Source organism: Urocitellus parryii, chromosome 2, assembly GCF_045843805.1.
Source record: "Urocitellus parryii isolate mUroPar1 chromosome 2, mUroPar1.hap1, whole genome shotgun sequence".
NCBI lineage: Eukaryota > Metazoa > Chordata > Mammalia > Rodentia > Sciuridae > Urocitellus > Urocitellus parryii.
In genome coordinates, this window is record NC_135532.1 from 40,576,437 (window position 1) to 40,597,622 (window position 21,186).

The following is a 21,186-nucleotide window of genomic DNA, read 5'->3' on the forward strand; positions in this document are numbered from 1 at the left end:
AAAGTTTAAGAACTTAAGTCATTTGAAAAATGACTAAACATGAAAACATTTACACATTTACATCGGAAAGAACATCTACTTCTTATTGTTCTTATGCTTATATCTGAGCTTGAGCCCTATCTCTAAACAATCAATAATCAGTTTTTAAGATGTTTAAACTCCATTTTGCAGCTATGATTCAAATGAGGAGCATAGTACCCCTTTTGTAAATCACCTGCTCCATGAAAAAGTTTCTAAGGTATGTATACATGACAAAAACCAAATACATAATTCTGGAGCTGGAATGGTCAAAATAGTGAGTCAAATACAGGTAAACAGATTGGATTCCGCAGAAGGCAACTTAGTATAGTCTGATTCACCTAGGGTTTCATCTTTTCAGATTTGGCACTTGCTTCTGATCTCAACTGATACAATATTATTCAGCAGATAATGGAAGTGGCTCACCTGAGCTGGTGGAGACTGCAGGGGATTGTTCTCAAGCAGCAACACTTGCAACTGCTTCATCTCTCTAAAACAGATGGGAATCACCAGCACTTTGTTGCAGGAAAAGTCAAATTTTACCAAGGGAAGATCTACTAGTTCTAAAAGAATAGAAAAAAAATTTCTTTTTCAGAAAACAACCTAATTAAATGGCTAAACATTCTCAACTTAATTTTCTTTTTAGTGGGAAAAACATCACTTAGCATAATCAAAAATAAGTCGTGTATTAGGAATAGGTAGTATGTATACACAGAATTTCATTAAATGGGTAAAAATCTTTCACTGGGATCTCTGTAATTGTTGTTAGTTCTGGTAAGAGCTGAAAACACTTGATATTTACAATGTCTATTGTTTAAAAAGTCCCCCTCCCCTTTTCTTTCCAGCAAAAGAATCATGCAAGCCATGTCACACAGGATATGTTTGTGTTTCAACTTTAAACTGTTTTCAAGTTACACTTGCTAGCACATGAATAATATGCTAATTACAGAATATTCTTATCTATTCAATGTATCTGGGTTGGCATAGTCCCAGAATTAGTTAAAATAAACATGTTTATGGTTTTTTTAATGGATTTTATCAAATGTTAGCTAATTTAGGATTTTTCCAATGGGCCCTATAATTCGGATTTGATGAGGCTTTATTCCACTGCTTTTTAAGTCCTGTGTAGCTCTGCTAACAAGATGGAACATTATATTTAGCTTAAAATCCCCACCCAGTGGCACAGTAAACACTCAGTAATTTCAAGCATTCAAACCGACATTGGCAGCTGCTAGAAACAAGTCAAATGTATTCCATAGAGCAAAGAAAGGCTGAGCCATGCCAGAATTCGGGGTGATGCTGGCAAATCACTGAGCACTCTCGGTCAGAGGCTATGGGAGGTTCACTGCAGAACAGGACTCCGGCACTCTTATTATGGGATTCTTGGTGCTTTAAAATATTCCAGCAGTTCCAAAGTGAAGGAGGGCAAGAGCCAGATAAAGAAAAGGATCTAACAAACAGAGAGGAAGAATTCACACTATATCCCCCCTGCCTCCACCATGCCTGAGGGTTTTCACTTTACTTGGCAACACAGCTTAAAATTCCACCACCAGAGATTTCCCTAGTCAGCAGTGTCTTCTTCCCAGAATTCATCATGCTCTAGGAGTAGAAGGGACTTTCCTTCTTTCATACCTTAGTGAATTACTTAGTCTTAGGCAAAGGAGTGGCGGGCCTGAAAGTTTAGAAGGAGGCAAGAGCACACCCAACTCTCAGGTCCCAGAGTCAGGTCCATGATAGGTGAGTTATGTAGAAACTCAGAAAGTGTATTTTTAAAAAGAGACCCCTGGGCGAGAAGCCAAGGAATTTTTATTGCATATTGTCCTTAGCAGTTAGTTCATTGCTCAAACACAGCTCTCATCTGAGCTCACAGGAGGATGAGCACCTCAGGCCACTTTAGTCATGGAGGTCATTTGGATGAAGGGGTTGGGAGCAGCTGACGTGGAGAGAGAGGTAAGCCTGGAGGACTTGGAAGCACAGAAATAAAAGGAAAGTTTAGATGCACACACCCCCGTTTCTGTTATACTAGGGATTGAACCTGGGGTGCTTTAACACTGAGCCACGTCCTTAGCCCTTTTTACTTTTTATTTTGAGACAGGGTCTCACTAAGTTGCTCAGGACCTCACTAAGTTGCTGAGGCTGGCTTTGAACTTGCAATCCTCCTGCTTCAGCCTCCAAAGTTGCTGAGATTACACGTGCATGGCATCATGCTCGGCTAGATGCCCTTTCTTCTCCTAGTTCCTAAAAATGCTAAGAATGAGGGGGATTACAACAGAGAGCTTCCTCCCTACTGCAATGCCAAGTCTCACCCAACTCAGGGTATCAAATCAGTGGCAGAATGTAACTTTGCCACTTAAAATGAAAACCCTGAAGGATAGACTAAAGGGCTAAATTCATGCGAAAATAGCAGGATGTAACTTACAGGGAAATAAACAAAGGAATGACTCGATAATGATGATTTTCTATCCTGTAGTTTCTATTTGGAATGCTGAATTTCTGTAGCAGCTTTGGAACATGAGAACTCAACAGGTTTCCCAGCAATGAAATGAGAGACTGCAAGGACAGTCCAAAAAAGGTTCAAAGAAATGGAGAAAGGTAAGGAAGAAAAAGGATCAAAGAGGAGAAGAAGGAGGACAAGAAGAAGGAGGAGTAATCCCATTTCTCTCTCACCACTGCAAAGAGGGGCAATGAATGGATATTTTAGCCCTCTGTTCATTCTGGCTCCAGAAAGAACAAAATATGGTCTCCTCGTTGTTGTATAAAACCACCACAAAATTGATATGCGTAATTAGGCCACAGAGTTCTCTTTTTTTCCCCCTCCTCAAATTGAAAGCATATGAGGAGGGGTTCCCAAAGATGACACACATGTAAGTAATATGCACAGTTCCTAAAGCACACTGCCTGAAAGCATTATCAGTGCTATTCTGTCAACAGAGTTCTCCAGAGTGAAACAAAAAAGAAACTGGATATTCAGGAAATCTTTCTTTCTTTCTTTCTTTTCTTTTTTTTTTTTTTAAACAAGGATTTTCCAGGAAACTAAAGTTTTAGCTTTAAATCTATTTTTAAAATTATCAAAACTGAGAAAACATAATCATGGAAAGTAGAGCAATTTGTGACTGATCTTTTCAGGGAAAGGAATATTTCTCAAGTGAGAGAATAAGAAGAGGTGAGAGGGGGGCTGTGGCTGTGGTACAGTGGTAGAGAGCACTTGTCTGCACATGCGAGGCGCTGGGTTGATCCTTAGAACCACATAAAAAATAAATCAATCAGATAAAGGAATTGTGTCCAACTAAAACTAAAAGATAGAAAAATTAAAATTAAAATTAAAAATAAGGAGAGGTGAGAGAAACAAAAACCTAGATTTTGCAGGTGCACCTTTTTTTCCAAACACTTCTAGATTATTACAGCAAACTGTAAAATGATGTCAATCATTTTTTCTTTTGGAAATCAAGAGTTTGATTTTCCTTGATGCTTTCACAAAAAATAAGCGTGGGGATCCAATTTAAAGGAAAGTTTTCTTTCATGTGTGAAAACGGATGTGTATTAATTTGCTCTTAATAAAAAGAGCAAATCTGTAACTTGCATAAGCCAAGAAAAGCTTACACACATTCAAAAAATGTGACTGCACACTGACAAGATGAAAAATCACTATTTTTATATGAATGCATCTCAAGTAATAAAGTAATAAATCTTACACTGAGATACTTTCTAATTCTACTTCTTTAAAAATGTAAATTAGCAGGAGAAAGGTGGGAGGTGGCTGGTGAGCACCTGATCTTCCAGCCATCAAACACCATGCATTTTGCAAAGTTGTCGTTCAGGACTCCATGAGCTCTGTTCTCTTGCCTTAAAGAATAAGGCAGCTCAAGCCAAAGATCAAGATGTGGGAACAGGACAATAAAAAAATCAGGTAGCTCTCAAGTTGGTGCATTAATGTAAAATGAACCTGATGCTTACCACTTCCAAATACCTGCTTTTGGTTTTAGATTTCTTTGTTTTATTTTTTAAGTTATATATAATAGTAGAATGTATTCTGACATATTACACGCATAAGGAATGTAAATTCTCATTCTTCTGGTTGCACATGATGTAGAATTACATTGGTCTTGTAATCAGATATATTTTTAAGTTTATGTTTGAAATCGGGTATGTCTAGATTCCTCAAACCAAAACTATGGAAACCAAGGTGATCTTTAAAAGTGAGCGTGTGTGACTCAGCATTCTGCTGCTCATCTATTCCTTCCTGACCCAGGCCCAAACCCAAATTTGAAATCCATATCCACTACCCACAATAGGGCTGCTTTCAAGCTCTTAATGTACAACATATCTAAATGAATCTTCTTTTTACATGAACCCTCATATACCATACTGGAGGGACATGCTGCAGAAGCCCACAACTTCCAGAGCAGGGCTGTCTGAGGGACTCTTCATGCTCTGTGCCAGGAAGACCCAAGTCTCAATGCTGAGGGTATGGGACCTGCATGGTGAAATTCACCAAAACTACCAGTGACCGAGGCTCAACCCTCAGGGGTAGCACCCTCACCAAGAACTGAATCTGGGGATCACAACCAGGGCTCCCAGATCCCCAAGGCTAGAAATCTTGCTAGCCAGGTTCTGCAGGATCCTTCAGGTCTAAGCGTGTCCCCTAAACTACTGGCTTCATCTTCCATAACATCACACGTGTATCCAAAAACAATTCATGCTGCTGTTATTACAAACGGTTGGCTTGTGTGCCTCTAAATCCTAACCCTATATCAGGCTATGAATGTATTTGGAGACATGGCCTTCAATGAGGTCATTAGGATTTATCCCTTGGTGTCATTGTAAGAAGAGACCAGGACACAGACACACATAGAATCTCAGACTTTTGGCCTCCAGAACTGAGAAGATAAATTTCTGGGATTTTTTTTTTTTCTAGTTGTAGATGGACATAGTATCTTTATTTTATTTATGTATTTTTATGTGGTGCTAAGGATTGAACCCAGTGCCTCAAATGTGTGAGCAAGCACTCTACCACTGAGCTACAAACCCAGCCCTAAATTTCTGTTCTTTAAGCCACCCAGTCTAGGGTTCTTTGACAGCAGCTTTAGCAGACTTATACACCCTCCCCCACCCTCCACAACTACATACAAGGGAATGGTTGTTACTATGGCCCTTGATTGTATGAAGTTACAACTTTAACATCCCTTTTCGGTCACATACATGTGAAATTCAAATATTAATAGGCATACACACGAAATAAGATGCACCCTCTTCACAAAAGTAAACAAAAAAATAATAATAAATGTCTCCCATTTTCTTCACCTTACCCTCCACCCCCTTTTTAAAAAAAAATCCTTACCTGGTGGCAAAACCTTCAGGTAATTCCTCCTGACGTTCAGCTCCCGGAGAGACTTGAGCTGGCCTATCTGCGGGGGCAGCGCTGTGATCTCGTTGCAGCTCACATCCTGCATGGAAAGCCAGGAGAGAAAAAATCAGTGCCTCTCTCCAGGAAATCAAGCATTTTGTGTGAATTCTTCTTAGGGACCTTAAAGAGCTGGACAACTACACAGGTGTCTCCAGGTCCCTAGCAAGTCAGGCTCAGCACAGGGAAGAAAAAGAAAGTTCAGTTTTTAAACTGGGAGAGGGGAAAAGGGGAGAAAGGAAGGATGCTAAATCTGTAGCTGCTTCTGCCACGCTTGCTTTTCACATGCTTCCATTTAAATCTCATGAAAAACCCATGCAACAGTATTATTAGCCTAACATTTATAGATCAAAAAGATGAGGCTTACTGGCCCAAGGTCTGCAGGTGCCCTCCATGAGGGACTGGCCCAGTATTAAGCCACACTCTTGGTGCTTCTAGACAGAAGAGACAATGTCTTCTGTCTTATAAAACCCTCAAGTTCAGGAATATGGATTGTTTCAGTTTAGATGTGTTATCCCCCAGAAGCTCACATGTCAGACAATGCAAGAAAGTTTGGAGGAGAAATGATTGGGTTATAGCCTTAACCTAACCAGTGAATTCATCCCTGATGGAATCAATTGAGTGATAACTGAAAGCAGATGGGGTGTGGCTAGAGGAGGAGGTTCATTGGGAGCGTGGCTTTGGCTTTGGGGTGTATATTTGTATCTGGCAACAGGAGACCTGTCTCTCTTTCTGATCACCATGTGAACTGCTTCCCTCTGCCACACTCTTCCTCCATGATGTTGTGCCACATTGCCCTGAGAAATGGAGCCAGACTTCTATGAACTAAGACTTCTGAAACCATAAGCCCTTAAATAAACTTTTTATTTCTTTTTAATTTTTTAGTTGTTGATGGAACTTTATTTTATTCATTTATTTATACACGGTGGTGAGAACTGAATCCAGTGCCCTGCACAGGCTAGGCAAGCGCTCTACCACTAAGCCACAACCCTAGCCCTTAAATAAACTTTTCCTCCATAATTTTTCTGGTCAGATCTTTTAGTTGCAGCAGGAAAAAAAGCTGAGTGAAACATGAATGTACTGTCTGGTGCTTATTTATTTAAAATAGGGTTCTTAACAAATGGCTGGCAATCTTGTAGCTAATAAGCAAGACTGTGGGTAGGAGGATTTTGTCATCTTTGCTTTAGAAGACTGATGCCCTATTCATCCTTGATTGGAACCACATCTTGACACACATAAAATGGGATCCATGACTTGATAGTCTTATATATCCTTATTACCTCATTAATCCTACTCTGTACCGTCTCCTCTCCCCAACCCTGCTCCTCCTTCACTCTGGACCACCGCTCTCTCTCATTGGTTATATATGGCAACCAATGACCTCCTGACTGGTTTCCATACATCGCTCTCCCCTTCAGATCCATCCTTCTCAGAGCTGCCAGGGCACACATTTCATTATGGTGTCTACCAGCTTAGATATCTGAAGAAAGTTCCAGCATCTACAATGGGTCTGTCAGTTCCTCCCTTGAATCCCACCTTCAAGCCAGATTTGTAGTCATCAGTATGCGCCACTGTTTAGTGGTCCCAAAATGTATTCACACTTTTTCCCTGCCTGATGTCCCTGTCCACAAAAATGTCGTCTTGTCCCACTTATTCGTCTTTTAAGACCTAATTCAACTCTCAACCTCCTCTTTGAAATCATCCATGAGGTTCCCCTCCCCTCTCTCACTCTGATCCAACATCCTCCTGGTGTCTAGCACAGTGCCTGGTATAAAGCAGTGCCCAATGAATGCTGGATGAACGTCTGAAATCCATTTATGCTGACACTTCATGATGTTGTAACTCCTTCTGCCTTTTGGCTGGGAGCCCAGGATGCTCCAACATATTTACTTAAATTTCAAGAAGGCCCTACTTAGTATTGGAGATATCCAAAGACAGAGTCACATTATAAATGCTCTCCATAAGACCATGTTCTTAAGTATCCCACTTTACTTTGGAACCCACAATCCACCTCCCACTCACCTTTGAAGGCACCATGGCCCGTGTATCAAAAATCCATTTCACTTTCATTCAGATGAAATTAACTCATCTCTGAGATTAACTCATCCCCTGTAGCTCCTGATCCCTGTTAGACCAGGGCTATACACTACCAGTGAATCCCCACCCTCTGACTATTTCATCTACAAGTCCTCAGGCACCTGTCATGATCATCATGATGCTCAATAGATGAGAACGAACAATATTGTTGCTGCTAAAAGAGAACCATGCTGCCAGCCAAGAAGCCTGAGTGCACAGGTGTCGTGGACCCACTATAGTTTTCTGTCCTCGGCTGCTGAAGCAGAGCGGTGGGATGAGATGGGTTAGGAACACGAGGTGTTCAGTAGCATCGCCCCCAAGCTGCTGCACTGCTCCTGGTCCAGGACAGTCACACACAATTTTAAGAAAAACACTCCCAGTGTTTAAAACAACGGAACTCCATGAACAGTCCCCTGAAGAGACTAAGACATGTGGGGAGGCCAGGACAGAAGGAGGAGGTGGCACAGGATCCGTCACAGAGGTCGGCAACCAAAGCCTTCCACTGAAAGCCGCACCTGAAAGAAACCAGCAAGAGGCACCATTGCATTCCCTTTTAAAAGACTCCAGTGGAACACAGGCAAGCCTCAGAAATACGCGTCAGCAAATCATTCTGCTCCACCCCAACCTGCCACAGTCACTTGGGTGATCGTGCTGGTGGTGGAAGTGAGGGTTGTGGGGAAGAATTACAGGGAATCATTTTCCATCTGTAGAGAGAATTTATGTTGCTGGACTCTAAAATAAGTTTCATTCTTTTAATAAGTTTTATGAATGACAGCAGGAGAAAGACCCTTTTACAGATCACGAAAATCACTGATTTTGAATGTGAAACTGACAATTTTCAGAGGTTTCAAGGGCATCATTAAGAAATTCTTTCTCTCAAAAAATAAGGAGTACAGAGAGGAATGCCGCGACACGCAACTAAATCAGTCAGGGTCACTTCAGGTGAGCTGGGCTGACACTAAGTAGTCACACAGACACAGAAAGTACCTTTTTCTTGGGGTTCAGTGATGGCTCTTCTGCCCCGGCTCCCACAAAGGAGGCAAGGGAGGTAGACAAAAAAGAGAGCAAGTGCAGCCTGAAGCCCTATTTATTGGGGGAAAGACACTTGAGAGAGTTCCACCCAGATGAGGCAAGCGATTGGGTTTCAGGGGGGTGTAGCCCAGTCCCATTGGGTGATGCCCACACCCAGAGCTGTTCTCCTGCGTAGGGGAAGCCAGTTCCACACTTCCATCGCTCAAGGCTAAGGGTACGTGCTCTGCTCCTATTCGGACAGAGGAAAGCAAGGAGATAACCTAGACATTTAGTCCGCATATGCACAGCATGAAATCTCCTGACATGAAACTCACACTTATTCTATTTTTTAGCATGAAACACACACACACACACACACACACACACACACACCCCTTGCACTTTGCTGGTCATTCCTGAGTTGACCATAAAATCAGGGTAAGCCATCTCTCTAAATGTAAGTTAATTTTTCCAATATGTATTTCTAACATAATGGCCTCATCAAAGAAATTAACTTCTGTCAATTATATTTAAATAGTCACTGGCAGAAAAAAACAGTTACTTGGTAGACTTAAAAAACAAAGAAACAAACACTTCCCATAATGATAAAAACAAAATTTTCATCTATATGATAGGACATCTGTAGACAATTTGAAACACAAAGTCCAATTGTCTATTCACATGTTGAAGGACACAGGGTAAAAGCCAGATTATTTTAATAGTACTATGTACTCTTGGTTACTTCCTCCACTGACAAAATAATGGGGAGACATTACCCTGGCAGATATAACCCATAAGGGAGATAAAGACTTTGCATCATCGTGCAATCAATATTGCAGAAAACAGTGCAAAACTCCAATCCCCACAAGTCATTGAACCTTGTCAAATTTTAAGGAGGTTATGAATTTCATCACAAAAATAAAACCCCATGGGTAATTATGTCTTAATTAGCTGGAGAATGAGGAAGAAAGAGGAGATAATGGTCTAGATGTCTGGGGATAAGATAGTACAGTTTTGAAAATATGCAAAAAATATTTCTAGAATGGCCCCATTTTCTAGAACATTTTGGTCCAAATTTAGTCTAGAATAAGTTATGGATTTTTATTTAATTATCTGATGAAGTTAATACTTAGGAAAATAAATTTTAAAAGTAAACAACCCTAATGCCGGACACTTCTGCAGTTAATGAGAATTTATCAGGTTATAAATTCCAGGCTCGCTTACTTAATTATCAAATGAATTAATTTTGAATTTTCTATTATCCCTAAGCTATGTCTTCAGAGAATAATTATTTCAAGCCTCTGTGAAATCAAATTACCACATATTTAATGTTACCATATTACAAATAAACAAGTAGATCAAGAAGAATGGTGAACATCTGTTAGATGTATCAATTTCATTCTTTTTGATACAGAAATAAATCTAAATAATCTAAAAAGCTTAAGTTTTTCATGAACCATTCTGTCCAACTTTGTTATTCTCATAAAAAACAAAATAGATAATTCTAACTATGATTTAAACTCTACCTATTTTCTGAGTTTAAACACCATGTTAAAAAAAAAACTTTGGAAATTAAGGTTCTCTCTTTGTCACAGTAATGGAAGTCTTACATTTTTGTTGCTAAACGCTAATTGCTAACCTACCTTCAGAATGCAAAATGAGAAGGATTTATAATAACATAATTAATTCAGGAATTATTAAGCTAAGTGATGCTCACTCATTTGAGAACACAATATTTCAAAAAAGACGAGAAGTGTTTTTACAGCAGTAGCATCTAATGAAAACCATCATAAACACTGCGTCAAGATGATCCTGGTTAGAGCAGAGTCCAAGGAGACCAGGCCACACTGTGGAGTTGCAGGTGGCCTCTTACTAGTGACCTTGCTCTGGCATTCAGGTTTTCAAAAGCTTAGTGCGCTGATACTATTAGCTTAAGTTGAATTTTTGGTAATAAATTCTCATGATCCATTTAGTTAATGGAATACAATGTTCTGACAGGAAACGCAAGCTATTAACATTCCACTCGCCTCCTGTCATGTATCCATGCCCTTCCATGGAAATCCCTTCAGTATGGCTCAGTGAGGAACTTCAGGTATGGATTACCTTCTCTGTGCCTATAAAATAAAAAGTAAGCTTTGAACAACTAATTTTCTCCCAACATCAGGAAGACCCATTTCTGATATCCGAAATAATGAAAACACTTTGGTCAAAACACAGATATCTTGACTTGTTAACAACAGAAAAAAAAAAAGAAGAAGAAAGAAAGAAAACCTCATTGCTTATGGGTCAGAACTTTAAAAAGAAGAAAAGTCAACATGTTCACTTCAATACAAATACATTTAAATACAAACCACCTTCAGCAACCTCTGGTATGATAAAGAATCTCAACACCAGAGTCTCTCTCCAGGGTAAAACTCTACTTCACACCCCTCCATGTACCCACAAACTCATGCTCCACACTGTGGCTCTTCCTAAGAAAGGCAGAACTGGAAGCCACAGAGGGACCTCAGCAAGCTTAGGGTTTCCTACCGTCCCACAGGAACCACAGATGTTAGAAGGCATCTCCAGAGACCAGGAATGGACAAATGGTTAGGGAGGACACCTGCATTTACATTGCCTTTACATGCTGCAGTTTGGAATGCTATGCATAAAAATAATCAAGAAGCCGTTTTCTTCAGAAGTTGCTCAATACATCATGTCTAGAATCAATCTTTGAATTCAAACTTCCCACACTACCAAACATTTCATGAAAAGTGAATCACAAATAGTGTGTCTGTTGAGGGCCAGGAAACACCTTCCAACCAGTTATCACTTGAGCAAGGTCTTCTAAGCTTTTGGATGTCAAAATAGGTTTCTAAATCCAGGATATTTTGGATCAGAGCTAAAAGACATGACTTTCACCCACTGTGAGCTCGTGGAGGGCAGAACTGAGAAAACCCAAACAAGAGCTGGAGCCCCAATGGACTCCAAGCACATAAAACCAATGAGAAACTCATAGATCTCTGGCAAATGTCCCGCAAAATGCTCTCAGTTTACTGTGCTCTGCCTTAGTGTGCTGATCTTCACAGCTGTCTGTTACCTGTAACAAGAGACAGCACCTCTCATCAAATACCTCATCCTTCTGCAAGATTCCTCAGTAAGAGCCAGGTTTCCTACATGTTCAGAAGGATTGGACGGGTAAAAAGAGATTTAGTCAATACAGGATAAGACTATAGACCCCACCTGACTTGGTTCCACAGTAAGAAAATTTTCCAACACAGATACCATTTCTACAGACTCCAGGGATAGAAATCACTAAGTGCTTGCAGCCTAGAGAAGGTGACAGTGGCTACACTGTGGTGTGGGCCTTATTTTGTTTTTACTTTTTGCAGTAATGGGGATTGAACCCAGGGCCTTGCACACATTAGGTGAATGTTCTAACATGAAGCTACATCCCCAACTCTGTGGTGTGGACTTTAATCAGACAAACCTGCTTCTGACCCTAGTTCCACCATGTAGCCACATAGCTTTTGGGTACGTCATTCCTAAACTGTAAAAATGATACAGGACTACCTGGGTTATTTCCAAGATTCTATGAACTATTACAAGTCATACTCTAGCAGACTACCTGAAATAAGGAGGTACTCAGTAAATGTTAGCATTTTACCTCCTCCCCTCACAGAAAACACATGCATAGACAGGCTTCCAAAGCAACATCAATGTACACTATACCTGTAAGATGACAGCAGGTAAGAAGTCATTTGGAGTGGTCAAGGTCAGAGAGTTGTACATTATTCCCATCAGATATGACCCTCACAGAACCAGCTCGAGAGAGCTAAAGATTCCACAAGATTTGCACCCACAGGCAATGTGGACACACCACCTGGCCAATGTTCTTGGTTCAAAAAAAGGACATCTCATAGGTGGCTTCTTCATGGGAAGAGAATGACCTTTTTTTTTTTTGGTGCTGGGGACTGAACCCAGGGCCTTGTGCATGCAAGGCAAGCACTCTACCAACTGAGCTATATCCCCAGCCCAAATGACCACTTTTTGGTATTCCCTGACAATATGAAATGGCTGGACATGACTTGACTACACTGGGAATGCTTTTTGTTTTAAGATTATAAGGTAACTGTGATATAACTAAAAAGGTAAGATAATGTTCTCCAATTTCACTCCCTTCCCAAAATGACAACTATTTTCCTGTAAATGGCAAGGTATTCTGGTTTTGTTTTTCAAATGGACGTTAAACTCGAATGTTCATCCACACTTGGAAGAAAAGAGTTTACAAACCAGTTTTTAGATACTCTGAGTCTGATGTAAAATTAAAAAACACATTTTTTTTTTCCCAAAACAGTTAGCAAACAATGCCAAGGGACTGATAAGCTGAGCCACTTCCTCAGCATGTTGCACTAAGCTCAAACATTCTGCCTCCATGAGGATTCTGTTAACAAACTGGTAATATGTGACTATAAAACAGAAGCTTCCTGCTGTAATTCAAGAATTGCTTTAAGCTCTGCAGGGAGTTTAAAAATAATCTGACATGGTTACCTATAGTAACACCACTATTTTAAGCAGATATCAAAGATAATGGATGGAAAATAATCTTTTTTTAGTCTGTGACCTTAACCAAAGCCAGTTACTTCCTTGTGGTTACATAATGTCAACTTAATAACTTTTCAGCTACTTCACAGATAAATGCTTTTTACAAAGAGCACTCTTGCTCAAACACTGCATGCAGCAGAGAAGAAACTGCACAGGCTTGACAGGGCCCTCTCTTGTCACGCCTAGTGGCTACTGAGCACCAGAAATTTGGCTGTCCAAACTGCAACATGTTGTCAATATAAAATGCATGTTGGATTTCAAGGACTCAGTATGTTTGATGTTTAATAATCTTTTGGCTATGTGGCTTCACATAAAATATTGTTAAATTAACTTGCTTCTTTTTACTTTTTAAGATATGGTCACTGGTACATCTCAAATCACCTTTGCTGTTTACTTTTCCACTGGACAATGTTTGGTGAAGGTATTTCGGCTTAGGTGACCACTTAGTAAGGGCAACCTTCCCATATGTTGCTGTCTCTCTGATCTAGGTTTCTTCAAGAAGTCAAGAGCTTGTGCCAGGGATATAGCTCAGTTGGCAGAGTGTATGCCTCGCATGCATAAAACTCTGGTTCAATCCCCAGCCTCCCCCGCCCCATACACACACAAATAGAGGTCAAGAACTTGGACTATATGCCTTTTACAATCAACTGTGAAGCTAACATTCTAGAACTCGAGGGGCCTAGAGATAGTGCTGGTGGAGAAAAGTCACAAGATCTGGGAGAAGACAGCACAGTAATTAAGATGCAGGGTACCCTTGCCGGAGTGGGGCACAGGACAGGGGCCTAAGAAAAGCTCAGAGTTCCTTAAACCACACACCAGCTCCAGTGCCAGGACTAGAGGCAGCACTGCTCCAGACATGCCAAAAATCTTTACAGACTCACGGTACACTGTTCTTTCTGTCCTCTGACTTAATTATATGCCTTCCTATATTCTGGCCTACTAACTTATTTGCAGATTATTTCTTTGGGTTAGCCATAATTTTTCATAATTTATATATAATCTGGAAAAATTAACTAACTACAATGTGATAACCTGTCAACCTCAGGAACTATAAATTCTGCAAACTTCAGGATCTGCATAAACTACAGGAAACTTATAAACTTTAGGAACTGTGTCACAGCAAAGCCACAGGCTGCTGGCGTCATGTCACCCCATTTAATATCCTTATAAGTGCACTTCAGCAACCTAGCTCTGCTATGGATTGGATGTAGTGTGTCTGAAGCTTAGTCCCCAGTTTGGTGGTATCAAGAGGTGGTAGAATATATAAGAGGCGGAGCCTGGTGGGAGGTGGTTAGGTCACGGGGATTAACACGGTTCTCCTGAGATCCCAGTAAGCTCCCATGAGAAAGTTGTTATAAAAAGCAAGAGCAGCCCTCCTGCTCTCTGGTTTCTCATCTCACCATGCAACCTGTCCCTCTGGCATTTGCCGCACAAGCTGTATTTTGATGAGCTGAGAGGTCTCTCAAGAGAGGAGAAGTGGACGAGGACACCTGATCTTGGCCATTCAGCCTCTGAAACTGTGAGCTAAATAAAGTTTCTTTCTTTATAAAGGGTCCTGTCTTGGTTATTTTGTTATAGCAATGGGAAATGGACCAACAGAAGCTTCTCCTTACTCAAATGTAGCAAAAAGTCTTTTAGAATACCCTGATAGGTCATGATTGGTCAACAAATAAAAAGAGCATCTTAGAAATCAGTAACATACCAGCTCCATTAACTGTTTGAGCTGACCTATCTCTTCTGGTAGTGATCCCAGCTTGTTGTTACTTGCGATTAAGACTTTGAGAGGCAGACCACACAGGCAGGCGGGCAGGGCAGACAGCTGATTTCGACTGTAAAGACAATACAACAGAAACACACATAAACAGAAAAGCCACTTCATACTATCTGTGAACACGCTTTTTAACAAGAAAAGAAAAAGAAGCCATCTGAGAAGATATTTTCCAAACACAAAAATCCCAATACATTCTCTGGTAATAACTCAAATTACAAATACAGAAGAAAACAAAATATATTTTTTTTAAAAAAGAATGAAGGGTGGTAGATAGAAACAGAATGGATAACAAGTACCAAAAAACAATTAAATAGGGAGAATACATTCTAGTATTCTACAGCACAGTAAGGTGACTAGAGTTCACAACAATGTATTTTATATTTCAAAATAACTAGAACAAAGAGTCTGAAGGTTTCTAACACAGAAATGATAAATATTTAAGGATAGGGAAATACTACCTGGATTTGCTCATTATACATTACTTACATGTACTGAATCATCACACTGCATCTGCCAAATATGTACAATTATTTTGCATCAGTTATAAATAAATAAATGGGCAGTTCTAAGAGATGAAAAGATATTGGATCAGTACAATATAGGAATACGTATATATATGTAAGCCACTTTTTCCAACCTCTTCCCCACACCAAGCCCTTTTTTCAGCTACCAAAAGAGAAGATAGTTCTCAGATTTTCTGATTTATTTTCCCTGCTACTCTGCTGATGAAGCAAAGGCCACACCGGGAAACACCTAAAAATCTGTATATCGTGTGGCTGCAATTATTTAGAACTTTTGTGTATTGTGCATACATGCATAAAGCTTCAAAGGTTGTGTCGTGTGTATGTGTGTGTGAGTATGTTTGTGTGTGTGTGTGTGTGTGTGTGTGTGTTTACTAGGATGCATATTTGTTTACATGTAAAAAGGAGAGAGAGATTAAAAACACACCTAAACATTACCAGTGTTCATTCTGGGGTATAAGTACAGTAAGTGGTTTCCATTTCCTTTAGTATATTTTACTGTCTTTCAAAAAATTCCTACAAGAGCTTTTGTAACCAGGAAAGAAGCATCTTAACAAGGTAAATTCAATCGGATGTTGCATCGGTCCATTGGTTTGTGGAAACTCACTGATGTATATTTTGTGAGCACTTCTCTGTATGTATGCTTAACCTAAGGGTGTGTCTAACTGATGGGCTCAGAAAAAGCAGGTGCTGTATTATAGAAAGATCCTTTCTAATGTGGGCCTTCTCCTGCCAACACCCTGATACCACTCCTATTCCAGGCAAATACCCAGGTAAGTAAGTTTGGGCAAGAAATGGTATAGCTGTATCTTCACTCCATTGCCCAGATCTAAATACATACATACATATACACATCAAATAATAAATTAATTAAATAAATAAAAGCTATTTCTGGAAAGGGGCAGAAGAAGCGCTTTCTCTATAAAAGCCCAGCAGAGGGAGGAGGAGATTCAGAGTCCTCCTGGGGGCGGGGGTTCCTAGCACTGGAAGGACCAGCTTTACCTCCCTGGTTGCTGGGCTCCAGTGAATTTCTCCTGGTCACTGAGACAACGGAGGGGGGCCAGGGCCGCTACCCTGCCTCTCTCTGTCCTCTCATACCCTTCTTCCTGTCCTCTCTAGCTTGTGGGGACCCAGTGGGACTCTTTTGCTGAATGAGCAGCCTTTCTGGTACCCAGTTGAGAGGGCTTTCACAGGTGCCCAAAATACGGCCCTGTAGATAGGAGCTCTGGAAAAGAAAGCTCAGTATTAAAAGATAGCAAGTGAACAAATTCAAATCATAATTTGTTGCTATAAAATAGGTGTTAATAGACCATTTCACAAAATGATTAGCAAATAACAATGTTAGCAAGACAATTCTATTATTTTGAAGCCACATTTAAATTTCCTCCTAAAGAGAAGCTCATTGGAAACAGATTAGTATTTTCAGAAATTTCTACAGGATTAATAATTACAGACTGAGATACTCCTTTTGCTTTCTTGCTTTGAAATGCAGCATGCAGCTATTCCCAGTCTCACTCTCTTGCTGCAGGCATCTAATCTGATTAGCAGATCTAGGACTGGGAGAGTCATTCATCATAGCAGTGGAGGCAATGTAACAAATGATGGCTCTGCTCACTCGGGCTTACTCTCTCTGGAATTCTTCCAGGGCAGACACTAATTTAATAAAATAAAAATTCAGCCTGTAGCCACTTTCATGGGAATGAGTGCTATTTACATTAAAAACTGTTGAAGGCATAGCGTCTCCCCCACTTGTGCCCCATACATTCCTCCCATTCACTGAGTTGATTACCTGTGGACTTAGCAAATCCACCATGCCAAGAATTTCGTCATAATACAAGATTTCATAGACCTGGGGCATATTCCTTCCACTTCATCCATCTGTTCCCTCAGCCGCCACTTCATCTATTTTATCACAGGGTGTTCCTGTATTTCTTGCTATTTCCCTAATAGATAAAGGAAATACACATGCATACAAAACCCCATCCATCTCCAGTGAACACCTTATAAAGGAGAGAAGAAACTGCATCCTCTTTAATCCTGAACCCACTCCAGACCACATCAGCAGCCTTTGCTTTCTGAAACCACTCATCTGGCAGCAAATTTTCCTCAAGCAAATAAGTGCCTCAGGCCACCATCTACTTTCCTACCCCCACTTATCTCCCATAGGCATCTGCTATAAACAGGCCCTGTGCAGAAAGAAAGTTTAAAAGTAAAGCCATATAGTACCTGATAAGGTAACAGCCAATATTTCTTTTTCATTCTCGCCTTGAGTCACATCGAAAAAGCAAAATGTTTTTTTTTTTTTTTTTTGGCTCACTCATTACAAAAGATGAAATTTGTAAGAGAAAGAGGCTATTCCTTTAGAAGTAGAAATTATAGATTTGGTCATGGTGGCCTGAGATCTCTTGCCCTGACCAGGGAGGAGTAGCCTGCCTGCCAACTCTGGCTTATACTGACCCTTCCCTGTCTGGGCAGAGGCTGGTGGTGGGCAGGAAAGGGGAGTGGAGGTGGCTTTGCTGGGTCCAAGTTCACTGCAAGGGCTCTGTCTTCCACCTTTTTCAGTAGAATGACTCTCAGCTACATTTGTCTATTTCCTCATCTCGAGATGAAATGAGGTAGATCACCATAATCTAAACATTTTTGGTAGCCTAAATTTATAGGGTATATTCTCTTTGCATCAAGTACCACTGTCCCTCCACTTCACTCCCAAATTAAGAGATTTATAAGCCACATTACTTCTTATGGTTTGATTTTAAGAGAGTTTATTTTAATGTACTGTATTGTGGCACTTATAACATTCATATTTTGAGACCCAATGTTATATCTGACTTTTTTGCTGTTTTATGTGATTTTATTATTGGGAAACAATACATTTGTTAAAATTCTACAAGAACATACCTCTTTATTCTAGTGGTTTAGTATATTAAGTTCCATCTCTTACTATTGGAATATAAAACTCACTTAGAAAATACTTTATAGAAAAAATTTCTACAGCAGATTTATCTGCTCCACTGGCTACTTGGTGTCAGAGAAAAGATACCAGTTGTGCAATCAGAAGTCCTGGGTTCAAATCTCACCTTTGCCATAAATCATCTCTGTGACTATGAGCAAGTCTTTAAACCTGTTTGGATTTGTCGGCTAGAGAACAGATAATAAGACCTACCTAATGTGAAATTATAGATACAGAAGTGCTTAGCCCAACACTAGATAAAAATTAAACCATCCATCCTCAACCAATAATGTGGCAAAGAAGTGGAAATGTGACCCAAAAGAGCATATATGTGCTCAGCTTCATTTTATTTACTTTTTAAGTTTATGATATTACCTAATTGCTAAAATTTCAGTTACTTTTAAAATATGGGATCATGTTCCACTTGTAGAAAATATCAAGATGATTGCTCAAAGACATGCTGGGAGACCAGGCTGAGATATCAAATTTTAGGTCCAAACGAGCAAAATACCAATTTCCGATCTGGATAACCAAGACTAGAACATACACATAATCATATGATTGAGCATTTCCCTTCCATCTTCTCTAATTCCAGGATCCTCTCCTTTGCTGAGAAAACAAGAAAACCCTGGAGTCATCATCTCTGTTTACAACTTGGTCTTCAAATGGTAACAGATATAATGACATGGAAGCATTAACTTTCACAAAACTATGAGGACAATGCCACAGGCCTAGATCAACAGGGCCACAGGGAAAGCAGGGCACGTTCCAAAGTCAGGACACCTGGCTCACTCAGCTAAGAGAAGGGAACAATGACCACATATAGTAGTCATTGTTTTTCTTTGTTTGAGTCTCTGCTTGCCATTTTGACTTCAGTAAACAGCAGTTAATGTCATCTATTTTTGTTTTTATATTAGTTTATGCACACTCTGTTTACCTTTCATTACAAGCAAAGTAACTTCTTTTTCTGTTTTGCATATGACACCTGTTGTCCCCATACACACAAACCCGTGAACAATATCCATAGAGAACCTTTTCCTTTTTCCTGCTTAGTCCATTCTGAAAAGCCCGTCCTGTGAAATGTCTCACCCTTGTTTCCCCTAATGACTGAATACTTCCCCTCGGTGCCAGCCCCCCGCCCCCATTCCCACCATCATTGTGTGTCTAAGACAATAACTGCCACCAACAACAGCTTTGCTTTCATGGCTTGGTGATATTTTTGGTCCACTTTAATTTTACGCTACAAAGTGAAGAGCAAACAGAGACTGTCTGACTGCTTCATTGCACAACTGAAAAGTAATATTTTACATTCATTTTTAACACTGAATTTTATTTTTAAATTACTGTTGTTGTTATTATTATTTGGTGCTTGGGCTTCAATTCCAGGCTTCATGCACACTAAGTATGCACTCTCACCACTGTGCTACACTCTCAGCAACAAGGCAGAAATTTAATTGAGAATATACATCTGCATTGAAACTTGGAGCCTAAATTTAACTGTGACCAGCAAGTACACTAACTGCAACTGAGTGTGACAGCCACTGGAAAACTTAAAATGTTTCAAAACTATAAAAACAGTATCATCATTTACACAGCACCTTGATCATTTCTTGAAAGCCATCCCAATCAATTTCACTCTCCACACATGTAAAAGCTGTTTTGAGAAGATAAAGACTAGAAATTAAAACTCTAAGAAAAAGCAGTTGACAAAGAGTGAGGCTTTAAAGCAACTCAGATTTCTGCAACAGCTGTTCCACTGCATTTTTTCTGTGCACACCCGCACCATATTTGGCTACTGCAACTAAACTGGTTTCCCACAATAACAGCCTATCGGTCTCCTCTTTAGTAAAAATAAGAGATTACTTAAAAACATTTCATTTTTTTAGCATGCCTAACAGCCAGCAATCGTTGCCACTGATGTTATATGTCAAAGGACTGTTAGCTGAAAATTTGCTATACTTCTCAGTTATATTCCTTCCTTTCTTCTAAGAGATCTGTAATCCCAAAAGGACAAGGAGTATGTGGTATGTGGTACTCTAAAAACTCTTACTTAAGACTCCTTCATTTGAAATGCTTAAAAGTCAAGGAGATGTTCAAAGGAAACTCAATATGCAATGCCAGCAAGAATATTCATGGATCAAACAGCTTCGGAGACAACAATGTTGGTTTGGGGTTTTAAGTGTTAAAACTGTAGTGGCCTGAGACCCATTACCTGAAAAGTACCACTGTACTCAACGATGGTGTTGGCATACAGGAAACCATCCCTAAGTGCCTGGGAAAGATGTCTTGGCACTGCGGACAACTCCCACTTATTGGAGCTTTGTTCCAAGTGGAATGGACTCTAGTTTCCTATTACCAGGAAGGTACCCCTACCTTCTTTTTCCATAACAGCCTACTGAGGTCAAGAAACACACACACACACATACACACACACATATTTTATGCCACATTTTTCCCCCACAAAAAAGGGAGGAGACTGATACTGATTTAAATGAACACAGACTACTCAGATCAATTTCTACCCAGGGACACTGTGCTAAAAATATTTCTAATAAAAATTAAGATGTCTGAATATTATCACTAACCATTTGAACCCAAGTGCATGACTTTCTTTTTCTGGGAATTTTTAAAGGTGCAATGTAGATTCATCTGCTTGATAGCATGTCTAGCATTCTTTTTCCTATTTATCCTTCCAAGGAGGTGACTCCTCAGAGAGTTCCTATCATGTAACTAAACAGCCACTCAGTTCTTAACTACTTTGATATTTTTACACACCCAGAGCACATCCTCTTGACCAACAGCACAGGACCCACTTACTTTAATCAGATACAGAATCCTTTACCATTATTTTTCT

At 39.9% G+C, this 21,186-nt stretch overlaps 1 protein-coding gene across 1 annotated transcript in view; it reads right to left on the bottom strand.

Moving 5' to 3' along the window:
- Nucleotides 1-21,186, bottom strand: part of Lrch1 (leucine rich repeats and calponin homology domain containing 1) — a 188,347-nt gene that overhangs the window by 60,490 nt on the left and 106,671 nt on the right. The window contains exons 3-5 of the mRNA XM_026393702.2: nt 14,793-14,919; nt 5,357-5,462; nt 445-581 (exon numbers count right to left, since the gene is read on the bottom strand). Coding sequence (XP_026249487.2) covers nt 445-581; nt 5,357-5,462; nt 14,793-14,919 — 370 coding nt within the window. The remainder of the gene's footprint in view (nt 1-444; nt 582-5,356; nt 5,463-14,792; nt 14,920-21,186) is intronic.